This window comes from Rhinichthys klamathensis, unplaced genomic scaffold (assembly GCF_029890125.1).
Source record: "Rhinichthys klamathensis goyatoka isolate OS25496 unplaced genomic scaffold, OSU_Roscu_1.1 h1tg000191l_1, whole genome shotgun sequence".
NCBI classification, from domain to species: domain Eukaryota; kingdom Metazoa; phylum Chordata; class Actinopteri; order Cypriniformes; family Leuciscidae; genus Rhinichthys; species Rhinichthys klamathensis.
In genome coordinates this window covers 3,866,955-3,894,278 of record NW_026606717.1, presented here as the reverse complement: position 1 = coordinate 3,894,278, position 27,324 = coordinate 3,866,955, and the positions used below count along the sequence as shown (strand labels likewise).

The window sequence follows — 27,324 nt, the reverse complement described above, 5'->3', positions numbered from 1 at the left end:
GTTCATTAGAAATTCAAAGTATTTTATTCGTAGTTCTATATAAAATAAAATAAAAGCACATTCATGCACAGCAATACTCAGACAGCCGCAAACACGCACCCATTCAAAGAGCAGAACCTTAATTATCTGAAGCATAATCTGTCATAAACCAAGTTTAATGTTTACAGTGTTTTTAGAAAATAAACCTTACATGAAACGAGCACATTGCTAGAGACTGGGGCATTTGTTGCACACAACAACAACAAAAAACAGGGGATGAAGGGTTCACATAATGCTGTAATGTAATTACATCAGCGAAACTCTATCCTAGTCAGAAGAGATGTCAGGTTGACTTTGATTAAAGTTTTATAAGAATCACCAGTCACATATTGTTGAACACATAAGAACCACAAAATATATTTCTATGAACGTTCTTTGATCAATAGAATTGAATTTATTTAGTTTTACATTAGGTAAACCTTTAACAATAAGGTTTTCCAGATCAACGTGTTGAAAACCCTACAAAAATAGATATGCCCACACTTTTACATGTTTATTGTTGCCATATATTTTTGTTGTGAGAGATTCGTTTTAAATAAATGCTTAATCTCTTCAAAAAAAACCCCACCTCATTACAGGCTGAGTAACCTTATCATTTACACAAAGCACGCTTGCAACTTATAGACTAAGGCAGTCCATAGGAACAATAAAAATACTGTACTTACAAAAGGTTACAACACATGGTCACACTAAGATTTAAAAACACTATGACTGAAAAGAACAGTCAAAAGAAAACACTCCTTTTTTTAAATGTCTTTATGAATTGTTTAAGGTAGGCCCTAAACACAACACAATATTATAGCTTTGAATGGACCAGATGATACTTCACAATGTAGCCTAACTGAATAGACAAATGTAGAGTTCTCCTATCTGGCATTTTCCCTCTGAGTATCTTAGGCAGATTAAGTCAACAGATGTATTCAAATAGATACTTTAATTATAAAAGACACTCACACATCATGTCTATGACTACAAAACAGGATTTGAAAAAAAAAAAAAAACCTCCTACACAAACACACAAAGGAATGCTTTATTCACAAGTATTGTGCCTAAATATGCATCAAAAGTTCAACCACGGCCTGAAACAGCCATATAATTGGAGTGCTGAAGGTAATTCCACTCAAGACTCATGTTACTTCTGCATAACTGATCGAGAAACCTATATCTTGATATTCAGTGACTGATAACATACTCTTGCAGGTACGACTGAGTAAGGCTGCGGAGTTCCTCTAAAGCATAGTCCTCTGGCATGGGTAGACGTCCAATGTGTGGAGCAAGCTGGCAAAGAGGGATGTGTCGGGGATCCGGGGTGCCTTCACCACCCTGCTGGAGACTCAAAACCACTCGGAGGATGTTAGCCACACGTTTGGCCATCTCTATAAGGCAAGAGAAAACCAAGGTTACAATTCTACAGTAATTGTGAGGATTCATATTGTTAATCAATCCAATAAGGTTTTAAGCTGGTTTTCTAGCCGGTCCCATAAATTAACAAAGAAAACTATAAACTAGCTTTTCAGCAACATTATTTCAGTATAAATTTCCGACAAAACAGAGTAAAAGAATTTCAGACCTGATTGGGCAAGTCTGTCTTTAGCTTTGGAGCAGGGGAGGAGCTCTATTCTCCCACAGAGAGACATCACCTCTGTATCCAGTCGCTCCAGCGCATAACCTGGGCTTTCAGCCTATAGATAGATCATCACGTTAAACTTTTATTCTACTGAAGCAACATACTTTCCTGAAGCAGCAGCAGGTTACCTGTTGGATGTCCTGCAGTGTCTGGATGACATGGATGTAATCAAGGTAGACCCGTCCAGATGTGTCCCAGCTCTGAATCTGAACACTGCGCTCTGGCACTGCCAACCCCTCCAGGAATTCCAACAGGTACTTATGATTATCATTAATTATGCAGTCTAAGGAAAAAAAGACGGGAAGATAGCATTAGGTCGGTTTTAAGGGCAGGCATGTATTTGACTTTTACAGAAAGCTCTATACAGCAAATATGTTAACGGAGTTACACTGAGCAGTTCGGCCATGAATTCCAAAAAAATCTATAGTCTAATGAGTCTAACTTTTCATGAGCTGGGGACCAAATTTACATCCAAATGGCATTTTAAACTAAACAAACCAAACCATATATTTAGCTAGAAACTGCTTAAATCATCCAGTTTCAGACTTACTCAAATTATGGGTTCCTTCCTTTATTTTACTTTATTTCTTTAAAGGAATGCTCAAAGTGGGGGGAAATAAAAAGTGCCGGGACTCCCGCTGCTGCCTTGGAATCGCGTTCTGGTGGGAGTAAACCTCGGATGAAATCGTATTCAGGGCTTGGGATAGTCAGAGTACCGGCGACATGTGATAAGTGCGATAAGGTGCCCACTTCGAGCACCGCATTAAAACCTATATTTCAAAAGATTGAGTTGATGAAAAGGTTGAAAGTTTTCAGTTTTTTGTCTCTTCAGTGTGTGAAAGGGGAAAAAAAGGCTCAGCGACAAAGCTTCTTATGAGATGGTCACACGAGACTTTGAACATGCAGCTTTTTTCAGAGACTGCAACAGTCATGTGACGTTACACTCTGCGGCATCTTTTTTAGAAACATAAATTCAACAAATCCAATATGTTAAAAAAAAAAAAATCTACTTTTCTGCAACGCTACAAACCTGTAGCTTCAAAGTTTCTGAGGTCATGTCATCACGGATTCATCTTTAAGCGGTCACACGTCTTCACGTGATGCAAATTCACAGAGGAGTTAACCAAACCCGATTATTTAATGCGCCCGTTTCCCGTATCCTGCGTTTGCAATGTATATGAATAGAAGTCAATGGGACGAAAAGTGTAGTGTGACTGACTGTACAAGCAAGTTGCACTGTAAAGGGCCAGTGTGAATACTAGGTAGAAATGGCAGCCAAAATGAATAAGCGTTGTTCATATTGTCGCACACACAAAACGTATTTGAGGCATTAATAGTTTGTGTGTGTTTTTGGCTTATTCTAACCTGAGGCCAGGTGCTGGATGACCAGCCGATGGCAGTGATTCCAGTGGCCGGCCTTGTAAAGGTGCAAGGCTTCACGATGTTTATCTCCCTCTCTGCAGGCACGGATGGCCTTGGCCTGATGGATCCACTGGATGGGGATCAGCAACTTTTCCGTAAGAAATTGCTCCTTCTCCATTGACTCTTCTGTCTCCTCAAGGGGGCAGTGTAAGTTGAGCATCTCCCGCACTGCACTCTCTCTACGTCTGCACACAATAACATAAAATAGGAATCATCTCATGTACTACTAGTATTGTCAAAAGTACCGACTTTGGTACCAAATCGGTACTGAAATTTAAAAAACTAAGCGCTCTTGAACGGATTCTTAAACACCTCTGATTGGGCGTTGTGTTCACACGCTCAACATATATGTCTGTGATTGGCTACAATGATCAACGCTACAAAAACATGTTGTAAATTGATGTCTTTGACGGTCTTCACCAAGCGCTTAGATACACACAGGGGCGTTTAAAAGCAGGCGGATCTATCAGTGGATCAGTCTATCAGCTGTTATATTAGGGATCCGCTGATAGACACCTGTTTTTTAAACGCTCATGTGTATATCTGTGTAAGCGCTTGGCGAAGATGTACAACATGTTTTTGAAGCATTGATCATTGTAGCCAATCAGGCAGATGTTGAGCAAGTGAACACAATGGCCAATCAGAGACATGCATGTTGAGCGAATTAACAATGGCCAATGAGAGGCGTTTAAGAATCTGTTCAACAGTGCTCAAAATGCTAGAGCGAAATGCTGGTACAGTCACATTTTTAAAAATTCAGTACCAACTTGGTACCGAAGTCGGTACATTTGACAACACTATCACGTACAGTCACTCAACTCATCCTAATATAAAAACTATCACAAACTAAATGAGTACACAATAGAGCTGTCGTTTACCCAGAGTCAGGTATGTGCAGCAGCACGAAGATAGCCATCTCCCAAAATCCCGCACTCTCCAGCTGGGCAGCATAGCTGGTGTGCAGCAAGCCCTGGCATGAGGTGGACAGGTGATTGTAGTTAAGAGCCTGCAACACGTTCCACAGGTGCCAGCACAGCCGGTAATCCAGATGATCAGCAGTTACTGTGCTGGGATCAAGTAGCTGTTGTAGGCTGTAATGCCTTATGAGAGGGAAAATAGTATAAGAGCAAAATCAGCCTGCATACATAGACAGACTATGGACATCACCATCAAAGAAAAAACAGGAATCAAAGAGGACGTGATTACGAACCTGTCACTGTAAAGTTTAAGTAGGTGGAAGCAGATGTCATAGAGTGGCTTTTTGGATTCAGTCTCATCCATCTCTTCATCCAAACCCAACAACTCGAGTTCATCTACATAGGGAGGTAAAGGAGGGCAAGCATACCTTTTCACTTCCTCTGAACCCTGAAAAGCATACAAATACAGCATTTTAAAATATATAATTTATTCACATACTCTTAAAGGGTTAGTTCACCCAAGTGAAAAAAAAAACAAAATGCCATCAACTACTCACCCTCATGTGGTTCCAAACCCATAAGACTTTGCTCATCTTTGAAACATAAATAAATTTCAGAGAATTCTGTTCTGCCATTTACAGTACACGCAACTACCACTTTGTTGCCTCAAAGTTCATAAACAGATCGTAAAACTAATCCATATAAAATCAAGTGGTTTAGTCCAAATTTCCTGAATGGACATGATAGCTTTATATTATGAACAGATTGAATTTAGGGCGGCTTTCATTCACATAAACCAGCTAACATAAACAGAAGCTCAACCATACACGCTTTCATTGGTTCTTGCGGAAAGCTTAAATGGTTCTTGCAGAAGCTCAAACGTGCTGTGTAACACGAAAATGACCCTCATTGGTTCTCGCACGTCAAGCGAACATGCTTGAGCTTCCGTTTACCACAACTGATGTGTGAGTTGATAAATGTTTTTATGTGAACAAAAGCCTAAATTAAATCTGCTCAACATAAATCTATAATGTCTCTTCAGGGGACTAAACCCCTCAATTAGTTTTACGATCTCTATGAATTTTTTGAAGCATCAAATTGGTAATTGTGTACTGTCAATGGAGGGACAGAAAGCTCTCAGATTACATTAAAAATAACTTGCGTTTCAAAGAACGAGTCTTATGGGTTTGGAATGACATGGTGAGTCATTGACAGAATTACAATTTTGGAGTGAACTATCCCTTTAACGTCCTTACACAGTTGATCAAGAATCAGTGGCATCTCTCAACAGAAAGGTGCTAAAACATGGTCTTTAAGCAAGCTAGCGTCTTGTTGTGACCATAGTTGCCATGGTAAGTAATTATAGTGGAAGTAAATACATTTCTTCAAAAAAAACATTCAAAAATGTTTAAAACAACAACTTGTTCAAAAGTTTGGGGTTCAGTAAGATAAAAAAAAACATACAAAAAATACATTTATTCAGCAAGGATGAATCAAAAATCTTACAAAAAAAACGTATCTGGTAAGATGACGTGCATAAATTACGAAGGAAACAAGTTAATGAGTTAAAAACCAGTTAAATTTGCAACTTGGTAACATAGCTAATCTTAAGAATAAATGTTTCTTGAGCACCAAAGCAGCATATTAAGATTCAGATATTTTAATATACAATAAATAAATAAAAAGCCTTTTAAAATTGTAATACCATTTCACAATATTACTGTTTTACTGTATTTGTGATCAAATAAATACAGCCTTGGTGAATACAGCCCCCAAAAAATCCTCCCGACCTCAAACTTTTGAACGGTTGTGCAATTAGGAAATGTTATACTTGTGTCAAAGATAAACTAAAATTGCTTTAAAAAATTGTGTGATGTGAGGTACCTGAAATGCAGACTCGTATTTGGCGAGAGCATCAGCTACAGAGGCAGTGGGAGGCAGCATGTACCAGAGATGAACAGCAACACACCGCTTCCAGTCAAGCTCGGAGCACACGTTTATAACGCTGTCTGTTGACTGCCACACCTTTATTGAAATAAATGACAAATTAGGGCTGTACGAAAAGGCTTTACCTTTCTGCACTATATAATATATTGCAATAAAAATACTGGAATGTTTACCAGATGACTTGAATAGCTACAGTATATTTGGAAAGAATGAATCACTCCAGAACAAGTGGGGTGGTTTTTGAGGGAGAGTAAAACGCATATAAATTAAACAAATGGGGGAAATTATTTGTTTTTCACAGTTTTTGACCAATTCAGTGTAAATAATAATAATAATAGTGATTATTATTAAACATATGAAACAAAAAAGAAATGCACTAATATGTTAACTGCTGTACTGCAAATGAAATTGAATATTTACTACAAAGAAATTAAGATGTAAATATTAGTCTTGTAATTTTAGAGTTGTCCTTTAAAATACAACTCTAAAATTATTACAATACTAATATTTACAATTTTACTAAATATTACTATTTACATTTATTCTCATAATTTCTTTATTTTCAAACATTAATCCATCAGGTTTTTATTTGGATGGGTTGTCAGCAAATGGATGCATGCATTGCCGGTTTCAGAGTGAAAATCTGCATCCGTGGACTGGTGTTTTGGGCGTCTCAGATTGGCTTGCTTCACCAAGCTGTTCTGAGAAGCTGAAGCACTGTGTCGTGGGCTGTTGTTACGCATGTGGATGAGCAGTGCCACTCTGGAGCCGGTAGCACATAAATTACACACATTTGATAATCACACTAAGCTACATCATGATATCGATTTTATTTCGATATTTATTACAAATCACTAAACCATATCCACCTTATTTTTCAACGCAGAAGTAAGATCAATTCTGTGAATGTGCGAGACTTCAGATTCATTAGCCACTATAGGTAAATAACTAGACGAATAAAGTGCGGTAAAGGGTAAAACTATGTGCTATAAACCAGTGCGTTTATAATTATGACAATACACTCACCAGACACTTTATTAGGTACACCTGTTCAACTGAATGGGAAAGAAATGTGATTGAAGTGACTTTGAACGTGGCATGGTTGTTGGTGTGTGACGGGCTGGTCTGAGTATTTCAGAAACAGCTGATCTACTGGGATTTTGATGCACAACCATCTCTACGGTTTACAGAGAATGGTCAGAAAATGTGGCAGTTCTGTGGACGAAATTGCCTTGTTGATGCCAGAAGTCATAGGAGAATGACCAGACTGGTTCAAGCTGATAGAAATGCAACAGTTACTCAAAATAAGCACTCGTTACAACTGAGGTCTGCAGAAGAGCATCTCTGAACACACAAAACGTTGAACCTTGAAGTAGACTACAGCAGCAGAACACACACCGGTGTCACTCCTGTCAAAGAGAACAGGAAACCGAAGCTACAATTCACACAGGCTCACCAAAATTAGACAAAAGATTGGAAAACTGTTGCTTGGTCTGATGAGTCTTGACCCTGCTGCGACATTCAGATGGGGGTCAAAATTAGGCGTAAACAACATGAAAGCATGGATCCATCCTGCCTTGCATCAACGGTTCAGGCTGGTGCTGGCGTTGTAATGGTAAGGGGGATATTTTCTCAGCATTTTTTGGGCCCCATAGAACCATCGTTTGAACGCCACAGCTAACATGAGTATTGTTGCTGACCATGTCCATCCATTTATGACCACAGTGTACCCATCTTCTGATGGCTACTTCCAGCAGGATAACGCGGCATGTCACTAAACTCAAATCATCTCAAACTGGTTTCTTGAACATGACAATGGCTGTTTACATGCACAACTTTTGTTTCAATCGGATTGAATTCATTCCGATTGACGAATCCGAACATAGTGTTTACGTGAACGCTAAACATGTGATTGGGTTGATGTGCTCATTTATATGTCACAAGCTTCAAATCAGGAATAGATTTTTTGACATGCACACACTGCACGAATATGAGAGTTTCCTGCTGTTTGCGCATTCCAACATTGGTTCTTTATTTGTTTTAAATATTTCATTCATTTCTGGCCATAATTTGGAGACAATGGGCATATGAACTGTTATGCCGTGCTGCTTATTTATCACACAGTAAAAATGCCCCTCCCCACGCCCAAAACCACTCGTCTGTGGATGAGAATCCGAAACAAGGACTGGTGGGACGTTGTCCTGCTCCACTTCACAGACGCGGAGTGAAAGGAGAATTTCAAAATGACGGGACACTCATTTATATGACAGTTTATTCAACAGGAAGACCAGCACGTTCAGCACGTCATATGTCATTGCGCTATTTCAACGTCATTGTACATGTGCATTTCAGTTTCAGTTTTCAATCCGATTAAGTGTTTACATGTTCTCTCGATCGGATTAGAAAAGGAATAAACCATCCCTTTCAATCCAATCGAAACTTCGTTCGGATCGAGCTCAATCGGATTGATTAAGGTGTTTAAATGAAGGCTTTTCAGTCCGATTGAGCCGTCAATCCGATTACTAAAGGATTATTTGGTTGCATGTAAGCGTAGCTAATGAGTTCACTTTACTCAAATGGCCTCCACTGTCACCAAATCTCAATCCAATAGAGCATCTTTGGGATGTGGTGGAACGGGAGATTCACTCGACAAATCTGCAGCAACTGCGTGATGCTATCATGTCAATGTGGACCAAAATCTCTGAGGAATGTTTCCAGGACCTAGTTGAATCTATGCCACAAAGACTTAAAGCAGATCCAAAGAAAAAAGGTGGTCCAACCTGGTACTACAAGGTGTACCTAATAAAGTGGCTGGTGAGTGTAAATTAAAATAACATTGTAAAAAAGAATTCATAGGCTGTTTTGTACAACTAAAACCAACTGGAAGCCTCACACATTAAATTTACAAACTGCTGCGCTTTTGTACTGCTGTAAATTTACAAACTGCTGTACTGTACAAACTTTTACTTACTGGTTTGCCTGCAAGCAAAGCAACGATTCGCAGCCTCTCCTCTTCTATGAAGGAGTCTGTCTGCATCCTGTTCCAGTCAGTGAGCTGCAGAGCCAGTAGATCTCTACAAAACTGAGAGCCCACAGCCTGAGACAACATCAGTGAAAGGCGATGGTCCCCTATAAAGACACACAGCCTTTGTTAGAACCACTAATGCTACTGTACAGCATGCAGCTTGACTGCATTCAGAAAAAATAGTGTACACTCACCACTCTTCTGGGACAGTTTGCAGGCCTTGCTTATGCAGTGGCCGGTAAGGTAACTGAAAACAGCCTCAGCGTGGTTGCGCTGAAGAGCCCGGCCCACCTCCTCCTCTATACACTCGGCTGCACTTACAGAGAGCCAGTGTGAGAAGCTCCTCCGCCTCTCAAGCTGCTGCTGGTAGCCCGAGTATTGCTCAGTCTCCACATCTCGGTCACCAAGACGACCCCACAGGGCAGCACACAAAGTCCAAATTTGCTGCCAATGGGCCAGGCCAGCTAATGATGAAGATCAAAATTATTTATGATATAATATGCTTTTATATAATTAAGATGATTTTCAGCATCCTTACTCCAGTCTTTCAGTGTCACACGATTCTTCAAAAATCATTCTAATATGCTGTTTCGGAGCTCAAGAAACATCTCTTATTATCAATGTTGGAAACAGTTGTGCTACTTAATATATTGGTGGAAACCCAATTTTTTTCAGGACCCTTTGATGAATAAAGTATAGAAACAGAACTACATGAAATTTTATAACACTAAATGATTCGTCACTTTTGATTAATAAAAAACACTTACTGAGCCCAAATTGTGATGTGATATATATATATATATATATATATATTAGGGGTGCAACGGTACAGATAGCCCACGGTACGGTCCGTACCTGGGTTTTTGGGCCACTGTCTCGGTTCGGTTTCGGTACATGTTTTGTGCAGAAAGAGACTGCTATTTCATCCCAAAAATATGTTTTATTTTTCTTATGAGCATAAACAGAATGTCACAGTAGGAAGAACATCAATGTGTATGGAATCCCAATGCACCGGTTATCTTTCTGTGTTTCTGTGAAGATGAACGACTTCGAGCCGAATCAGGCCGAACTGGTACGTCTGTACCAGCATGTTTATGATCCTTCTATACACAGAGACATTTGCATTGATGGGCGACCATAAAAGCCTCTCATTTTGTGAATAGGAACACATTTGCATTAAGCACCCAGTTTGCACTTGTCTAAAGTAATTGGTTACATTTACAAAATAAGCCTACAATAACAGAAGTAAGCCCTGCTGATGAAATTAAGGTTTAAACACTCAGGCTTCAATTGTTTAACTAGTTTACATGCAGTGAAAGTAGGCTACAATAAACCTACTGCATTTATTACTCTTTTATGAATCAGCAATTAATAAACTACTAATAAACGGCAAACTACTTCTTCACTGCTGATTCCTGGTGGTTTAGAAGAGAATTACTCCTCGACAGGTCGCCCCCTGTCGTTTCACAGAATAGCACAACGGCGAGCGCGTCAAGTATAAACGCCTCGTCCGTTTGAAGAGGTGCGCGCGCAGTCAGCGGAGACTCGCGCTCGTGCGGACGCGTCGAGTATAAACAAGGCTTAAAGCAAAAACTAAAAGGATCAGCGCGAACTCAATGGCAAAACCGAAGTCCCGCGGGACACGAGGGTAGATTGTCCCGTGCAGGGCTGACCGAACGGTCCGGGATTTTACCGTGTACCGTTGCATCCCTAATATATATATATATATATATATATATATATATATATATATATATATATATATATATATATATATATATATATATATATATATATATATATATATATATATATATATATATATATATATATACACACACACACACGATACTAAAAAAAATATCATACCATCCCCTCCACCTGTATCTTTGTTGAACTCCACAATCCATTCTGCATAACCATGCAGAGCGTCCACTCCTCTCGCAGGCTGAATGAAAGGACAGGAGTCCTCTATGTTGATTGTGCTGTACTTTAGACTGATCTCCAGTGGCCTGTGGTAAAGAGCAAGGCTCTCACCTGACTGCTTGTGCTCCAGGCCGACCACCTGCTCCATACGCACCTTAAACAGACTTTCAGTGATCCTGGTATGATGCAAATATGGGAAAATTACTTTGAGAAAAATTCTGTCATGTTTTATTTGCGATGATAAACTATGAAGAAGTTAAACTTACTGTTTGCTTTTGGTTGGTTTGGGTAAGAAGCCAAAACCCATGCTCTCTGCTGCCTGCTCCTTCATTGTTTCTGTGACACTAAGTTGATCTCCACAGTGCACCAGTGTCCAGTTGGGACCCCAGCCCACTCTGAAAGACCGGCCTCTGAACAGAGCCGCGTCCATCAGTAAACGGCCTTTCCCTACAGTTACGGAGCCCTCCAGAGGCACTGGCCCACCTAGCCTACGGGCCCCGACGGTCCTAAGCGTAGGTTCTGGAGGAGGGGCCGGCAACAGGAAGGATGGACCCAATGATGGCCATGGGGCTTCAGACACAAGTGACTTGCTAAGCTTCTGAGGTATTCCACCAAAAGGAGCCTCTGGGAACTGGGGAAAAAGCCCTCCACCTGAGGTGAACTTTGTTTGTAACAGGGCTCCGACTGCAATGGAAAAGCCGTAATATCAGACATGTTCAAAGAAATGCACTTTGCACAGGTACAGTTCCATAGCTGCCAACTTTTGAGTTTAGCTTGGAGTGAGACTTCTCCAACTTTGTTGATGCTCCCTGCAAACGCAAGGTCTCTTGCTCGCTTTCCCTCTCTGCCGTGCGCGCTCTAGATTCCGGGAGATTTTAACTAGTCAATCACGAGTGGCTCAACAGGTAGATATATAGATAAACTCATCTTGCTGGCATTTGACCAACCGGGTTGACACTTCAGCATGAGAAATCGGGGGTGTGGCGTGTGAAACCAATCAAATGCGGGTGTCTCACGCCCAAAGCGTGAGAGTTGGCAGCTCTGCAGTACATGAGAAAATATTTCTTTATGTTTTTGAAAGAAGTTTCGAATGCTCACCAATTCTGCATTTACAGTAAAAACTAATATAGTGAATTTACAATAGAGTACCAATAATATGAGAATATAATTGTGCACCAAATCAACATATTAGAATGATTTCTGAAGAATCATTTGAACCTAAAGGACGGGAATAATGGTTGCTAAAAATTCAGCTTTGCCATCACAATAATAAATCAAACTTTTAAAATATACATTTTTAATCAAACAAATGCAGCATTGGCGAGCATAAGAGATTTCATTTAAACACATTATTAACTATGAATTATTCCAAAACCTTTGACCGGTAATGTATGTAAACTGCATTTAATGAATAAGTGGCATACTTGATGGCCGACCAGGTCCAGAAAGCAAAACTTTGGGGGAAGCCACATCCATTATGAGCTTTGAAGAACCATGCTCTTGAAACAAGTCACATTCATCATCCTCTGCAAAGAGAGAGGCCTTCATAATCTGTGTGGAACACAAATCAACGTTACTAAAATATCAGAACGCAACATTTGCAATCGATGACTCAATTACATGCACGCTACCTGTAAGGTATGAGGGTTGATGCCCATTGAGGAAGCAATCTGGCTGGATGCAGACACGGGCTCATGCTCAACAGGAGTCTCAGATCTCAGCTTGTTCTCCTCCAATGAAGTTCTCTCTCCATCCTCCTCACCCAAAACACTGTCCACGGGGTGCTCTTGAGTAATGTCGGCCATGTCACTGTCCAACTCCGACACACGGCTGAGCAGCTCAAGTACTGCAGTACTCTACACGTATGCACACAAAGAGATCAATCAAGTCTTTGTTCTTGATCCGAGTGCAGAGTATTGTTTTGCATCATCATTAAACTGATGCTGACAGACCGTTAACATATTTTTACCAAATACTTTGGCAGGCATCGAGGATCTAGTTGCTGCCAAATCAAAACATCGCTATGAAGCATTGTGTACCCATTAAATGTCCTGACACAAACATTTTCATCTTCATTGTACTTTTATTTGTCAATGAAATGCATGACAAAATCAAAGATCCACACACTGTCTTTCATACATTTTATGTTTCACTGCTATACTTCAAAATAAAACATTCTGAAAGCCCACAGGCTCATATCTGTAGAATATCTCAGATCAGACACACTTTTAATCATTGCATGTAATGTTACTCAAATCACCTGCTAAAATACATCTGGTCAAGCAAATTCTTTGCCCGTGTTCTACAAATATACTTTATATTTTGGCAACGATAAAAGAAACCAAGCATAATTAAATACACTAATAATAATGATTGGCTGCGTCTTATTCCACTTAAAACACATTCAGAATCACCCTTTTTTTATTGTGTTTGAAAGTAAAAGTTTCATTCACGCAAGTGTAACAAATAATATTCCACTGAAAAATGTAAGTCTTTAGTCTAAGATGTCTAGTCTTTACACTCAAAGCACCTTCTAATTTCAACTGCTAAGGGGAACAGTCAGCTTTACAAACTATAAATATTAGATAAAAGGCAACTCCCTTTGTTATATGAACTTCCTTTGTAAACTTAATATTTAAAATATGTGCACAGCATTTCAATAACTTCCGATCTCTTTGCATCACAGCTGAAAAGCATTTGAACCTCTAAAACTCTTTGCTCTCTCCCCGCTGCTAGTGTGTAGATCTGGACTGTGGGGGGGCACAGCAGGTATGAGTGAACTTGAGTGGCCCCCGGAGACCAATGTGTGTCAGACTCGGTGCGTTCCTCAGTCTACCTGAGCCTGTGGCGCCATCTGCTGCTGGGTCAGTGGAAGCTGTGAGATCCCAAGGGGGCCCCCGGTTTTCAGCTTCTTCAGGTCCAGCTTGGCCGGGGGGGCTTCCTCTTCTTCATCAGAATCCTGCAGGCCATACTTTGAGAAGTGGGCCACCTGTAAAAGGAGATTTCAGTTACATTCTCACAATTTATTATACATGACAACAGATAACTACTCCAGGTCAGAAAATAAAATGATGCAAAGTGGAGCACTTGGTGTAGGCGCTCATACCTCAAAGACCCAGGATCCAGTTTCAGGTCGGTACTCCAAGAAGCGTGCACCTTGTTTGCGCGAGGCTGCCTCGAGCCGGCCCTCGTAGTTCATCTCATTCAGCCTCTCTAGACTCTTGATCTGGCAGCACGTTGTCTTGTCATTGGGCCACACACCATCTAGAGTCACTTCAGCACGTCTGCATGTAACAGAAAACAATGTTATGTTCAACTAATAAGGAGAAGTGCTGTTTCAAAGACAGTGACAAAAGTGGCTGAGGAGGATGCAAAACCGATCCAGATTCGAAAAATGTGATTTAAATCTTTTTATTTTATTCAATATATTTTTATATTGTAATACATTCACATTGACTCCCCAAAATATTGTAGAAACAACAAATATGGTATCTTTAAAATATCTGTTTAATGGCATCTTTTTACTAAGCACTAGTAGTCTAGTATCACTGATACTGAACCTTTTTTTTTAGCCATTCAACATTATAGTATAATTGAAAGATACCAATTTTAACATTTAGTTGGCTTTAAAAAAAAAAACTTTTAATTTAAGTGAACTTAAAACTATCTTCACATAAACCAATTGTAATAAATGTCACATTTAGCTGTGCCTTTAATATATCAGGGTTCAACCCCAAGGTTTTTTTTTATAACTGGCACACACGGATTCAGATTTTTGCCAGCCCTAATAAAATGCACAAAATGTTTTTTGTGTTTTAGTTGTAAACAATGCTTTAAGATTGTCAGGTAGGTCTAACAGGTTACTGAGGTACATACAGAAACTGAATAATCAAACACTGCAGTCTTCACTGCATAAATTATAAATTGAATATAGATTAGTCCATATTAGATTAGAATATAGTTTGGTAATATTATAATATTTATAATCTATAAATTGAATATAGATTAGTCTGTCGGTGTATGAATGAGTGAGTGAATGGGTGAATGTGAGGCAAATTGTAAAGCGCTTTGGTGGCCATTGGGTCTGTGAAAGCGCTATATAAATGCAGTCCATTTACCATATTAAAGCTACAAAAGTTATTCAGTCAAGAGGCAGTGTGTGATTTTCTCTGTCTTTTGTTATTTTATTAACATCAATGACAGACAGCAGCAGGTTTATTAGGCTGCTGTCACTTTAAGACATGAAATGGATCTGACACTTATTTTTTCAGACAACTCTTTACACTCTTTTTATTCATTCTCTTTACATTCTTCTTGAAAGAGAACTCAATGCGGTACAGGCACATAGTCTTTGGGTCTTCAGCGCACCAATACAGATTTGAGCTCTTTTTTGCGTCTTATCGTGCTTGAATCGTTTAATAGCATTTGAATGTAAGATAGCGTAATCATATACTGTAGTAGAGCAGCCAAAGGACAACAGAAAAAAAAGGATGATTCGTTAATTGCATTCAATATTTGTAACGTGTTAAACTGAGAAAAACTATTTATTGCAAATTTAATGTGTTAATTTTAACAGCTAAATTACTTGTAGGCTTGTATAAAAAAATTTTTTTAAATCTAATTGCCATAAATACACAGTTTCAGAACATTTCGCAATCTATGAATACCGAGAACCTGTAGAATGGGCAACAGCATCACGTTTTTACTTTGAATTTATTTAATGAAATCATAGCCTTTTGAAGTTTAATAATCACAGTAGGCTGTAGTGTTGTCACGATACTAGAATTTCTAACTTCGATACGATACCTTGAAAAATATCGATATTCGATACCACGGAGAAAAAACTGCCACAATATTAAGGGGGTATTTTTTTTATTTAAAGCTAAATATAAGTCTAGAACATGACAATGATGTATAATTTACATGAACAAAAATGTCCTGAGTTCTATTTGTTTAAATTTTTTAATTGGACCAGAGCTAACATGATGTATTTTTATTACCTACTGTTATCAAAGATTAAAATATACTGTAACAAAAAAGCACTTAACAGTATCAAATTGGAGGATAGAGAGTCAGTAATGTATAATAATAAGATTAAACATTTAAAGCGGGCATTAAATATCGAAGATTAAACATTTAAAGCGGGCATTAAATATCGATATTTTTGACAACACTAGTAGGCTGTATCTTGATTTCTGTTTTTCCATTCCAAAATTTAAGACCAATTAAATAGATAATCAAGACTTTTGTTTTACCATTTAAGAATTTTTATGACCTTAGATTTCAAAAAACTAAATTAACATTTCAAGGACCCACAGGGAGCCCTTTAAGTCACACACATGCAGCACGCTTCAAAATACATTTACAGTTTGAACATCTATTTTAAAGTCACAAATGCAAGTGAAACACTAGCAATGTTGAATCCTGAGATTACCTGTTTAGTCCCTCTCCAACAGGAGGCTTGTCTTTGTCATCAGGGTACACGATTATCTCCTTACGCCGGAAGTACACAATCTCATCCAGGTTCATGTTGGTAAGATTCACCTCACCAGAGAAGAAAACGGACCCATAGCCTGCAAAACCACAACAACAAAACATTGTTATGTCATGCTCCACTGGTGGGCTACTTGGAATATCATTTGTTCTTTTGCATGGTGATGCTTCAAGCAATAGTTTTACCCTTTCTGCCAACAGTGAAGTTCTCCAAAATACACTCCCCGTTTTCATTCAACATCTTTCCCAGCTCTTCCATGGATGGGATGGTGTAGTAGCCTACACGGCAAAGAACTATACCTGAAAGAGGTCAGAATAAGATAGATTAGAATAAGATTTCTAGCCCATCAAACACATTGTATGTTTTAAGGAACATCAACTGAGACAAGCGTACCAGCTGGGTGAGGAGGTTTCTGAGCCTCCAGCTCCTCATCTCTTTCCTCCTGAATGGAATCCTCAGCCAGAGAGATCTCCTCACTGCTGGCCTCCAAGCCATTGCGATGACTGGCAGTTCCCCGCATGTTGAACTCCGAGATGGTGTCCTGTAGCAAGGGGCTTGGCTGGCCGTGTGGAATGGGTTTGGTGATCGGGTTGGTGTAGAACTTGGAAACCTCTAGATCATCCTCCCCACTTCTCTCCATAGTGACTTCTCTAGTCTCTCCATCATCCATACTCAGACTGAAAAGTGTGACAGATTAAAGAGGCAACCACAAATTTAATGTTTTCCTAAGTTAATGACTGCCAAATATTACTTCACATCAAAACGGTTGAGAACTAGTGACAACTCACCCGAGTCCATTCTGTGGGTACTCTGAAGGGGAAGCTAAATCATCAACCTCTCTGTTCACAGAGTTGTTATACAGACTGCTGTTATTCAAGTTCTTCAACACAAGCTTCTTTATGCTCTTCCTAAAATGCAGACAGGAACACTTTAGTTAGTGCACTACATCTTGTGACCTACACGTGCAATAAGTGTAGCTATAGTTATGACGTCAGGCTCTTACCTAGGCATGAAGGCTCCATTGTTAAGAGAGGGTTCATCATCATCAAGCCCATCGAAGAGCTGAGATTTGGAGGAGCCAGAGGAGGAAAGAGCTTTGGGACGCACACGGGTGGCAGGACGAGGGGTCAGTTTGTATTGAGTAGGGGTAGTCAGGGCTTTCTGGGCAGCTGGATTTGTGGGCTTGAGACGCTAATGAAAGAGAAGATATATTAGCAGTGCATATACTGTGCCAAATGGTTAAAAACCAGTGGTCTCTGATGTTTTATTAAATTAGTGAGTGGCTCAATAAAAGTAGGGCAGCATAATTAATCTAAAGAAAACTAAAATTGCGAGTGAACATTGCATTCTTTTTCCATGGTTCACAGTAAATGCTGCTCCACACAAACTCCATCTCTGCATATGCTCTGAGTTTGGGTCGCTTTAACATGCAATTGACCCTTCGCAGGGAGTTTGATTGACAGACGATCTGACCAATCATAATCCGCCATCCGCCATTTTTGGACGACAAAGCAGTCAGGAGAGTTAGTAGATTAACGTTGGAGGATTTGAACTTGAAAAACGGAGTGCATTGACGTCTATCCGCGGCTAAAACAACATTCCTTCTGATGTTAATTCATGTTTATTTGATGGTATAAATTAACTAGAAGGAAGAGATGATCGGTTCACGAGCAGCTTTAACTGAGGCTATACAGCGATCTGTCAGACACATTAAAGAGCCACAAAACGGTATTTGTTTAAATTACTTTTTTTTTTTAAATGACGACCAAATTTGAAAGTTGAGACTGTTTCATATCAAAAGTAACCTGGTCTGTCCCGTCTGTCAGCGAGTTGTCAGTGTCCTCTTTGCTCCGTGATGTATTTTTCACTGCGTGAGAACATGGTGTGGCATGAGAGAGGCGTGGCTTGTCAGACATAGCAACAGTAACTAAAGGGGGCGGGTCTTTGCGAACGGTCGATTGGGAATGCAACATACGCCAACCATCTTCCCAAACTTGTAATGAGAAGTGCTTATCAACTAGGGGTGGCACGGTTCACAAAACCCACGGTTCGGTTTGTATCACGGTTTTAGGGTCACGGTTTTCGGTTCTTGTTGTTATTTTTTCTTTTAATCTTCAACACTCCAGAAATGTACTTCAGCATATGATAGCTTAATTATCCACTATTTAGGATACAGTATTAATAAAAATGTTATATCATGCACAAACTGAATTTGACTTGACTTTAAGCACATTATTGGGACCATCTCCGAGGAGAGGTAGGTGAGATTTTGAATACAGCAAGAGAGAAGACATTGATGACATGCTTTTCGTTTATTTGGCAAAAAAAAGTAGAATGTGTATCACAGGAACTTATGTGCATTTTTAGCACACAAAGATTAAAAATTAACTTGCATTTATCAAACTGCCAACTTAAGTGTAGCTCTTACAAAAATGTTATCTTTTAAAAGAAAAAGAGAGGAACTCTTAAAACTCTGTCTTTTAAATAAGTCAAAATACATGAAACATAATTGCCTATAATTAGGCTATAGCAATAGCAAAGGCCATAATCATAAAGTGAAACATAAGTTCAACCTCAACACAAAAACAGTATCAACAATGCTTCTATTCCCTGAGAGTGAGGATACACTTTTTTCACTTGAAATTAAAGTGCAGTATTTGGAAACATATGACTGGAGTTCTTATCTAAACTTAAAGTGCCACTGTAGCTGCTATATATTTAAATATCATATAACATGAAATCCAAAATGTTCCCACACACCGTACTTATACGACGCTGGCGCATCCTCCAACTCCGGTTAGCCTTCCTTATCTCTCCCACTTGCCACTTCTCCGCGTGACGTGACCTGACACTCCATACTCCACTTTTACAGGCGTGTTCGAGTTTGATTGAAAAGCATACGGAGCCGTCGCGCTCACGGTACTTTGATGTCATTCACCGATCGCTCTGTGCAGCGCCGGTTCAAGTCGAACAAGCCTCATTTGTATGTCCACACATCTTATTTCGCGCGAAAAGGAAACACGTCTGAGGTCACATACGGGCACGAGGCTACATTGCGCATGCGTCGAACCGTGAGACACACACACGCTCCGAACCGAGACAAGCGAACCGAATGGTTCGGATGTTTTTTCATGTACCGTGCCACCCCTATTATCAACAAAAGATAAGTTAAGGGCTGCCTGTTGTTGTTTAGTCAAAAATAAATGTCATTTTAGTTGGAAAACAAAATATAACTATTCTTTCATAAACACTATTTTTACAGTATTTTTTTATTTTCATTTAGCAATAAGAAGAAATTAATGTTTTTATTTTTTAGGCATATTGATGTATAATCACAAATTCTTGCCAAATTTGCAGCCCTACAAACAACAATATCAAAAATGGATTTTTTTTTTTAAAAAACATCTTCAAATCAAATCACAATTAGATTGTTTTCACCAACTTTTGCAGCCCTACAACAAAGACATGTAAGGACCATCTAAACTGTAAACATCAAACCTCTTCCTTCTTTTTGGGGTCCGAAAGTGGGTTTCTGAAGAGGGGTGAGTCTCCAAAAGGAGAGTAGGCCAATGCATTGATCTGCTGCTGGAGGACAGCCTGCTGAGCGGCTGCTGCACTGGGGTCAGTCAGAGCTGTGAACAAAACACGGTATACCAGTTATTTATTTTACAAAACCTCAAAGAAATATACCTATCATTACTTAACTTATCAACATGATTTAAACCAGTTTTGGGAATGAAATCATTTATGAAGCATTTGCACTGACCCACAGGCTGTTGAGGAGCACCAAAATTCAGAGTGTTGGCTCCGGTGTTGAAGCCTCCAGTCCCGAAGGTGCCCATTGACCCCAAGGTGCAGCCCAGCTTGTTCTGGTTGTTCCCAAACAATGACGTCTGACCAGTCCCTACAGCTGAAAAAACAGATAAATACTTAGAAGGCCTGTTTTAATTCTCACAGTAACAAACGACATAAAAACAAAAAAACTAGCACCCTAAAACATACCTCCTCCGAAGCCAGTTCCCAATCCTGTTCCCAGTCCTGTTGCAGCAGTTTTGTTCCCAAAAAGACCCCCACCAGCACCAGTTGCACCGAATCCTTCAAAAAAATAGAAACACTAGCATTTTAATTTCTAGATCAAATCTAGGAGTGAACTGGTTGTGAAAGTGATGGGCATCATGTCAACCAGATACAACAAAATTTGATTGCAACATTAACATCAAACAACTTCATTATTAAGACTCACCAAAGGTTGAGGTGTTCGTGTTAGCCCCTAGAGTGAGTGTAGGCTTATTTGCAAACAGACCAGTGCCTGTGCCAAAGGAGGGTGTGCTAGTGGTGGTGGTGCCAAATCCAGCAGGCTTATTACCAAAAAGATTCTGTGAAATAAAGACACAAGTTAACCATTTTGAAAAAATGCACAAAATGTAACATGGTGAAAATCTGGAAATTGACTTGGAAAAAAAAACAGCTAAGTTGTAGCCTCTTCGGAAATCACCTGTGTACCCACATTCCCAAAGCCGGTGTTAGTTTGACCGAAAATTCCTGTGCCAAAGCCTGCGGCGGTACTCGTGTTAGTGTTTCCAAAAAGTCCTCCGGCCTGAGAGGCAGCCGTGTTGCCAAACAGCCCCTGCTTAGAAATGAAATTAATGTATTAAACACAGAATTAACCAGATTTTAGATTAATAAGATCAGTTTAGTAAATCAGTGCAGACTGCAGATACTTAGTACATCTGCTGGAACTCACCATGGTGCTGGTGTTGGGCTGGCCCATGGTATTGGTGTTGCCGAAGGAGAAAGTGTTGTTTTGGGTGGTGGTGGCTGAGCCAAATGGTTTGAAGAGACTGGAAGCTTGCTGCTGTTGCTGCTGCTGCTGTTGCTGTTGTTGCTGCTGTTGCTGCTGCTGCGGCTGGCCAAACAAACTTCCTGTGGTTGTCCCAAATGCCCCGGTGCCTGGAGTGCAAGAAGTTAACACACATTCAAGACAACAACAAAAAACTAAACCAAACCAATTCTTAAGGTACAACCACTTACTCGTGCCGAATGAAGTCTTGTTCTGGCCGAAGTTGAAGCCAGTGTTTGGAGCTGAGGAGCCAAAGAGTCCAGTGCCAGTACTGGGAGTAGCTGCGGCTGTCGGTCCAAAGAGACCACCTGTACCAGCTGCCATAGGGTTGGAAGGACCCTTCCTTCCAGCCTGGTAATCCTCAAACCTCAATTCCTAAGATCAAGAAAAGAAAGGTATAGATATTTTATCATGGCTCCAAATCCTCAAAACTCTAGACAACAGGTTTGTTACACATTTTCTGTTTTCTGCAGACACTTTCTTTTCAAAGCACCTGACAAATTTCTTAAGTAGCTCGCCACGTACTAAAACTACGACAAAGTGAGAATCCATCCTACCTCTAAGGATTTGTTCTCATATTCCTTCATTGCAGTGATGCACTGGTGTTTGGTGTTAATGCTGGTTGTCACACCACCTTTTACCATTGTGTCACTACCAGTTGGTGGCTGTAAAAAAACAAAACAAAATAAAAAAAATAAAAAACAAGAGATTTTGGTAAAAAAAAACCTTGTATGAAAAACAGGTAGCTCAAAGTGCATCCATAAAGAAAACAAAACAAAAAATATATATATAAAAGTGGAATCATGTCTAAACGAACATTGAATTTGATTGTTGTGCCAGGGGGTGCAGCAGTGAAACTTGATGCCCCAAACAAAGAGCCTGACGTTCCTCCAAATGGGTTGGATGCTGTGTTGGTTGTCCCGAACAATCCACCGCTACTGGTGCTGGTACCAAAAGCTGCAAAGCAATTCAAACAGTTATTTAGTGCGTTGTTTCCAAGCTAATCTTTTCATTCAAGACACTTTAATTAAAAAAAATTATCATCTACACAGACATTCAGCAGGAAACTTACTGCCAAACGAGGCTGGTTTGTTGGCACCAAAGGCATTATTCTGCTGGGAAAACAGTCCTGCACTTCCGGTGTTGGTGCTTCCAAAAAGGCTGTTTGATGTGCCACTAGGGGCACCAAACCCAAACCCACTACTGGTGGAGGAGGTGACGGGCTGACTGAAAGTGCTTGAGCCAAAGAGACCACCTTGAGGAGAAACACAAATATTTCAAGACAAATGACACTGTCTCAGATAAGTCTTCTCAGCGAGTCACAACTTGACTCACAGCAAATTCCCTTCTAAGATGACTCACTCAACAGCAAACATTATTTTGTTCCATTACAGCTCAAGTCACCATTCATCTATGTATTCACGCTCTATTTTGCAAAAGACTAACATTTAAAGTAAAGTATTCTCGTTGTCTTAACCTGCAGTGCTTAAATCAGTGAGAACTGGTTTTGTAACACCACTGCGTTCATGCAGGTTGCATCTGCATCCACACTGAATAAATTAATGCATAAATCTTAGATAAGTCTCAAATACAAGCGTATCCATCAATAAGAAGCTATTTATATATTTTTTTAAATCACTATATCAACTCAATTAAATCTTAAAGTGATTAATTCTTTGAGTATTTAAAGATTCTGCATTACCTGGCTTGTTCTGGGTGGTCCCGAACAGTCCTCCTCCTGTGTTGTTTGCCGTACCAAACGCTGAAGATCCAAAGCCCCCTGTTGCTCCAAAGCCAGCATCTGATGAAAAAGGTAGCAAAAAAAAAATCTTACTTTGTCTCTGTACCGTATTAATTATTGATTTCTCGAAACATGAAATACTTCAGCACACATATTAACTTACTTTGTTGCCCAAATGTAGAAGAAGTCCCAAATCCTCCTGTACCTCCCCCAAAGGGAGCACCAAAAGATTTGTTGAACATCTTGCACTGCTATAGAGCCTGCATATGTCTACACAAAAGAGAAGTGCTTTCAGGTCTAGAATAGCAAAAAACACTCACAGCAAAACACACTCAGCTGGTTTACATTTACATCAATCCATTCAAAATACCTAAATGGTTATGCGTCACAACATTCTTTTGTTCACTACAATGCTGAGTGTTGCAATAAATATTTCTGATAGGTGTACCTGCTATGGATAACTGCTGGGAATGATTGCCTGTCTGATAGGGCTGCCCCCGACTAAAGATATTCCTAGTCGACTAACACTCCTGCATTTTAGCGATTAGTCGAATAATCGTTCATTTATGATATTAATATAAAAACTTGCGTATATACAAGGAAAGGTATAGTCCAAGTTGAAGTTTAACACTTCCATATGACAGAAAATGCTAAAGCATGATATTAGCGCGTTCAAAATGAAAATTAAGCGCTTAAAACAGAATAGTAAAGCGTTTAAAGTATACAGCGCTTATGACACGTTATAGGCTAATTATAACATAAAAACAGCAATCAGACTGCCTGTGCATTTTAATAATTTATTATCAAAAATACAAACTGTAACAGTTACATGTAAAAAAGAAACAGTTTTGAATAAAATAAACTAAAATTCGTTCTTTAAAATAAATTAAATAAACTTATTAGTAACTTAGGCCTAGTACAAAAGAAGGCAAAAAATACTGTAGCAAAAACGCTGTTTGGTATAAAAATACAGTGGAAAATTAAATTAATATCATTTTTATATTGTTCAAAAGGAAAATTAACAAAAACGAACAATTTAATAAATGCACATGGCACATCGCACAACGCCAAAACTTAGAATAAAAAAGGCAGCGGCAAACAAATCAACAGCCTAAGTATTTGATTAAATTGTTTAGAACAACTAGGCTATATTTAAGACAAAATGTGGAACAAATAGGCTAATTTAAAGAACACTAATACAAATCAAAAATATCAGAGCAAAGCCGCAAACTGCCATTAAGACGACGGATGAGTCTTGACCTGAAACAAATTGCAAACATCAGACTAATTTTTCTTACAGAATAAAAAAACAACTTCTGCATTATATAAAAACGAATAAATAAAAATAATATTTATTTATTTGTATAACCTACCCGGTTATAAAAATACCCGTTTTTTTATAGCCTAACGGATAGGAAACCGAAACGCTACAAAAAGGAAATTAAGCATTCTTACCTAAGCTTTCAATTCGATTTTATTTTTTTCATATTATGTGAGAGGAACACCAGCTTGTCCACATTGTTGGGAAGAAGGGAGCTTCTCGACTTGTTCACAATGAAGCCGGCCTTTGAAAAGATGCGCTCTGATGGAGTGGATGTGAAAGGGATACAGTGGAGGCGTTTAGCTGCTTTAGCGAGCTTTGGATATCGATGTTCATTTTTATGCCACCATGCCAATGGTCCCGAATCAACCTTTGTTTTATCTGCCAAGTACATTTTTAGTTCATCCTTCTCTTCTGCATGCTCCTCCTCATCAATGGCCATCAGCATGGATATCAGCCAAACACCTCTCCCACAAGTGCGCTTTGGTATACCGCGAGGCACGAGATCTCGTTGATCTCTCGTTGCTTTGATGTCATGTCATACACTGACTGCGCAGCCCCTGATTGCGTAATTTTTTCACGTTTTTTTTTTTTTGCAACTAACCGACTAATGAAAATGTATTCGACCAAGCCCTCCTCATATCGACTAACATTTAGTCGACTATTTGGGGGCAGCCCTACTGTCTGATTGTCTTATAAAAACTTAGGAAGTGACAAAAGCGTGAGGTCGACTGCCTTACAAAGAGTGTCATAGTACTGAAATTAGCTCATTTCACTTTTTACTTGATTTCCCATTTAGGCTTATTTTTTTTTTGAAAAAAATTATGTTACATATCAATTATGATACATCAGGGTTTTAAATAATGTTTATTTGTACGTCTCTCAATCATTATTGTATTGCATTGATATGTTTTGCTATACAAATAACAGCAAATTGCATATTTTTTGCAAGTTTGGGCCTCATGTATTCATATATACTCCATATTCTCACTATTTGACACTATATAAGCTAGCCTGATGTATCAAATATGATACAAAACATAAAACAATATACTTTTTAATATAAACCGTTCCATTTTTAAAATGTTTTCAAAGAATTAGATTTACATACTACTTAGTCTCCCAACTTATTCTTTATATTTTACAATATATAGCCTATATATATATATATTAAATTTAGCAGCATTTATATATATTACACAACCACAAAGACTAAATGGACATAGCATGTATTTAAATGAATACTGCCTTTGCATAATTCACATTTTCATACTGTGGAAACATCCATACAGAAACAAATGAGCTTTCATGAGAAATGTGAAAGCACAAATATACATTTCAAAACAGTTACATATGAGGTGTCCCTGAAAAGAAAGTTGCCATGTTTTTATTGTTAATTCAAGACAACAAGTAGCGACCATAGCATAACATAATTCAAAATGTGGCATTAATTGGTAACAAGGGATCCGAAAATTATATCGTAATATTTCAAACATGTTAATGACTTTTTGTTTTTTAACAATTTCAGAGAAGACAAAATCAAATTCGACTATAAACATCTTAAACATTGGTTTTCTGTATATAAAATGTTGCCAGCAATATAAATAAATTAACAATGTATTCAAGACCTTTGTTTGCATTGTTTTCATAATACACAATAGTATCCATTAATGTAAAATAGTATTTAATATTTACTAGATTAAGGTAACTAATTTTCCATGTCTGTTATTGTTAATGAGAGAAGTAATGCCTATCAGCAACGTTGGGCGCCAGAAATTTAATGTGCAAGTGAATTTACGGCCTGTGAGAATTGTTATTAGATTTCCTTTATTGTTCTATGATTGACATATGACTGCACCTCGACAACACACTTCATTACATAAATATTTTGGGTTGTGCCGGATTAAACCTGACCGAACCAGTCTGTACAAACAAGTGCGGACCAACGCAGCTAGGAAAAAGAAAGGTACGCTAGCCGTCATGTGCTAACATTAAAGTTTCTATTTCAAAGACATTTATTTAAAGCGTCAACGAGCTGCCCTGCTATCAATCGATTTAATATATATAACATTTGTCAAAATTCTTCCGATTTATTTAGTCCCCCAAACAGATACACCAATGCCATACGCAAAGTTTCTACTTTCAAATTCACATGGCTCGCTAAAAATGCTAACTTGCTAGCAATCGGGTTTGAAACGCAATTTATCTAACAAGCGGATATAATCAGTCTTACCGTTTATTATCCGGTGATTCCTTAACCAAACGTCCAATAAAGAGTTTCTCGCTCGAAAGGCTCGGTATTTATGGCAAAGGTGAATCCGGTGTTGTCAGTTTAGGACATCAACTTGCTGACTTTCTGTCTCTGCTCAGTGTTGATGGAGGGAAACAACGTAGCTAACAGATAGCAATCTGCGTCATATTTAGATCTCATACGTCATCACGCATCACGTGTTCATTTCCTTCGCTTCAGCTTTTTCTTCTTCTTCTTCTTGTATAATATAGCTACGCAAAAAGCGGATGTTTTTATATAAATGTTCAGTCAGGACAAGTTGTTGTTGGTATGCGTACACACTCATGGTCAGACTTTGTCAGCATACTATGAATTGAAAGCATTTGGGTAGCGATACTCAATTTGAAATGTAATATGCAAAATGACAATGCAATAGGCCTATGTAAAAATGGCAATGCATTTCTGTATTTGAATTTACATTCTTTTTTTTTTTTCTTTTTTTTTTTTTTTATTAAACACACTTATTTACAAAACACAATTTACAAAATCTCTCGTTGGGAGACTCGTGTGCAGAACATAGTTAAACAGTTAAATAGAACAAAATTCGATAAAGAAAATAAAAACTTAAATAAATATAAAATAAAATAACTTAAGCAAAGGCACTTCAGTCCATAAGGCATGTCAAAGTTTTACATTCATTTGTGCAACGTTTGGTGCAAAATGAAATGATATAATTTACATTTGCCATTTCATACACTAGTTTTAATATTTACATTTAATACACAATTTTAACCC

General features: G+C 38.7%; 1 protein-coding gene across 4 annotated transcripts; it reads right to left on the bottom strand.

The window, feature by feature from the left end:
- Positions 1 to 42: 42 nt before the first annotated feature.
- Positions 43 to 26,709, bottom strand: nup98 (nucleoporin 98 and 96 precursor). 4 transcript variants are annotated; one of them, XM_056262147.1, is made up of 33 exons: positions 26,533 to 26,709; positions 23,142 to 23,248; positions 22,940 to 23,038; positions 22,310 to 22,492; positions 22,055 to 22,194; positions 21,795 to 21,902; positions 21,429 to 21,612; positions 21,142 to 21,347; positions 20,893 to 21,027; positions 20,641 to 20,773; positions 20,400 to 20,492; positions 20,164 to 20,307; positions 19,896 to 20,029; positions 17,401 to 17,588; positions 17,186 to 17,305; positions 16,791 to 17,074; positions 16,583 to 16,696; positions 16,338 to 16,476; positions 14,010 to 14,187; positions 13,740 to 13,892; positions 12,535 to 12,759; positions 12,328 to 12,454; positions 11,170 to 11,587; positions 10,847 to 11,079; positions 9,172 to 9,441; positions 8,924 to 9,081; positions 5,890 to 6,030; positions 4,299 to 4,453; positions 3,967 to 4,188; positions 3,032 to 3,273; positions 1,795 to 1,949; positions 1,610 to 1,721; positions 43 to 1,415 (listed from the first exon to the last, which is right to left on the bottom strand). In XM_056262147.1, the coding sequence occupies exons 2-33, from the start codon at positions 23,218 to 23,220 to the stop codon at positions 1,213 to 1,215; spliced, it is 5,475 nt and encodes a 1,824-aa protein (XP_056118122.1). In that variant the 5' UTR covers positions 23,221 to 23,248; positions 26,533 to 26,709; the 3' UTR covers positions 43 to 1,212. The 4 variants fall into 4 exon arrangements, with proteins under 4 accessions (XP_056118122.1, XP_056118124.1, XP_056118123.1 ...); XM_056262149.1 differs by having other exon boundaries at positions 20,905 to 21,027; XM_056262148.1 differs by having other exon boundaries at positions 20,893 to 21,024.
- Positions 26,710 to 27,324: the final 615 nt, after the last annotated feature.

Coding starts and splice junctions, on each gene's coding strand:
- nup98 (XM_056262147.1), bottom strand. CDS start 23,220: ATGTTCAACAAATCTTTTGGTGCTCCCTTTGGGGGAGGTACAGGAGGA. Junction 21,028..21,141: donor AGCCCAACACCAGCACCATG/GTGAGTTCCAGC, acceptor TTCATTTCTAAG/CAGGGGCTGTTTGGCAACAC. Junction 9,082..9,171: donor CAAACTGTCCCAGAAGAGTG/GTGAGTGTACAC, acceptor GTGTCTTTATAG/GGGACCATCGCCTTTCACTG.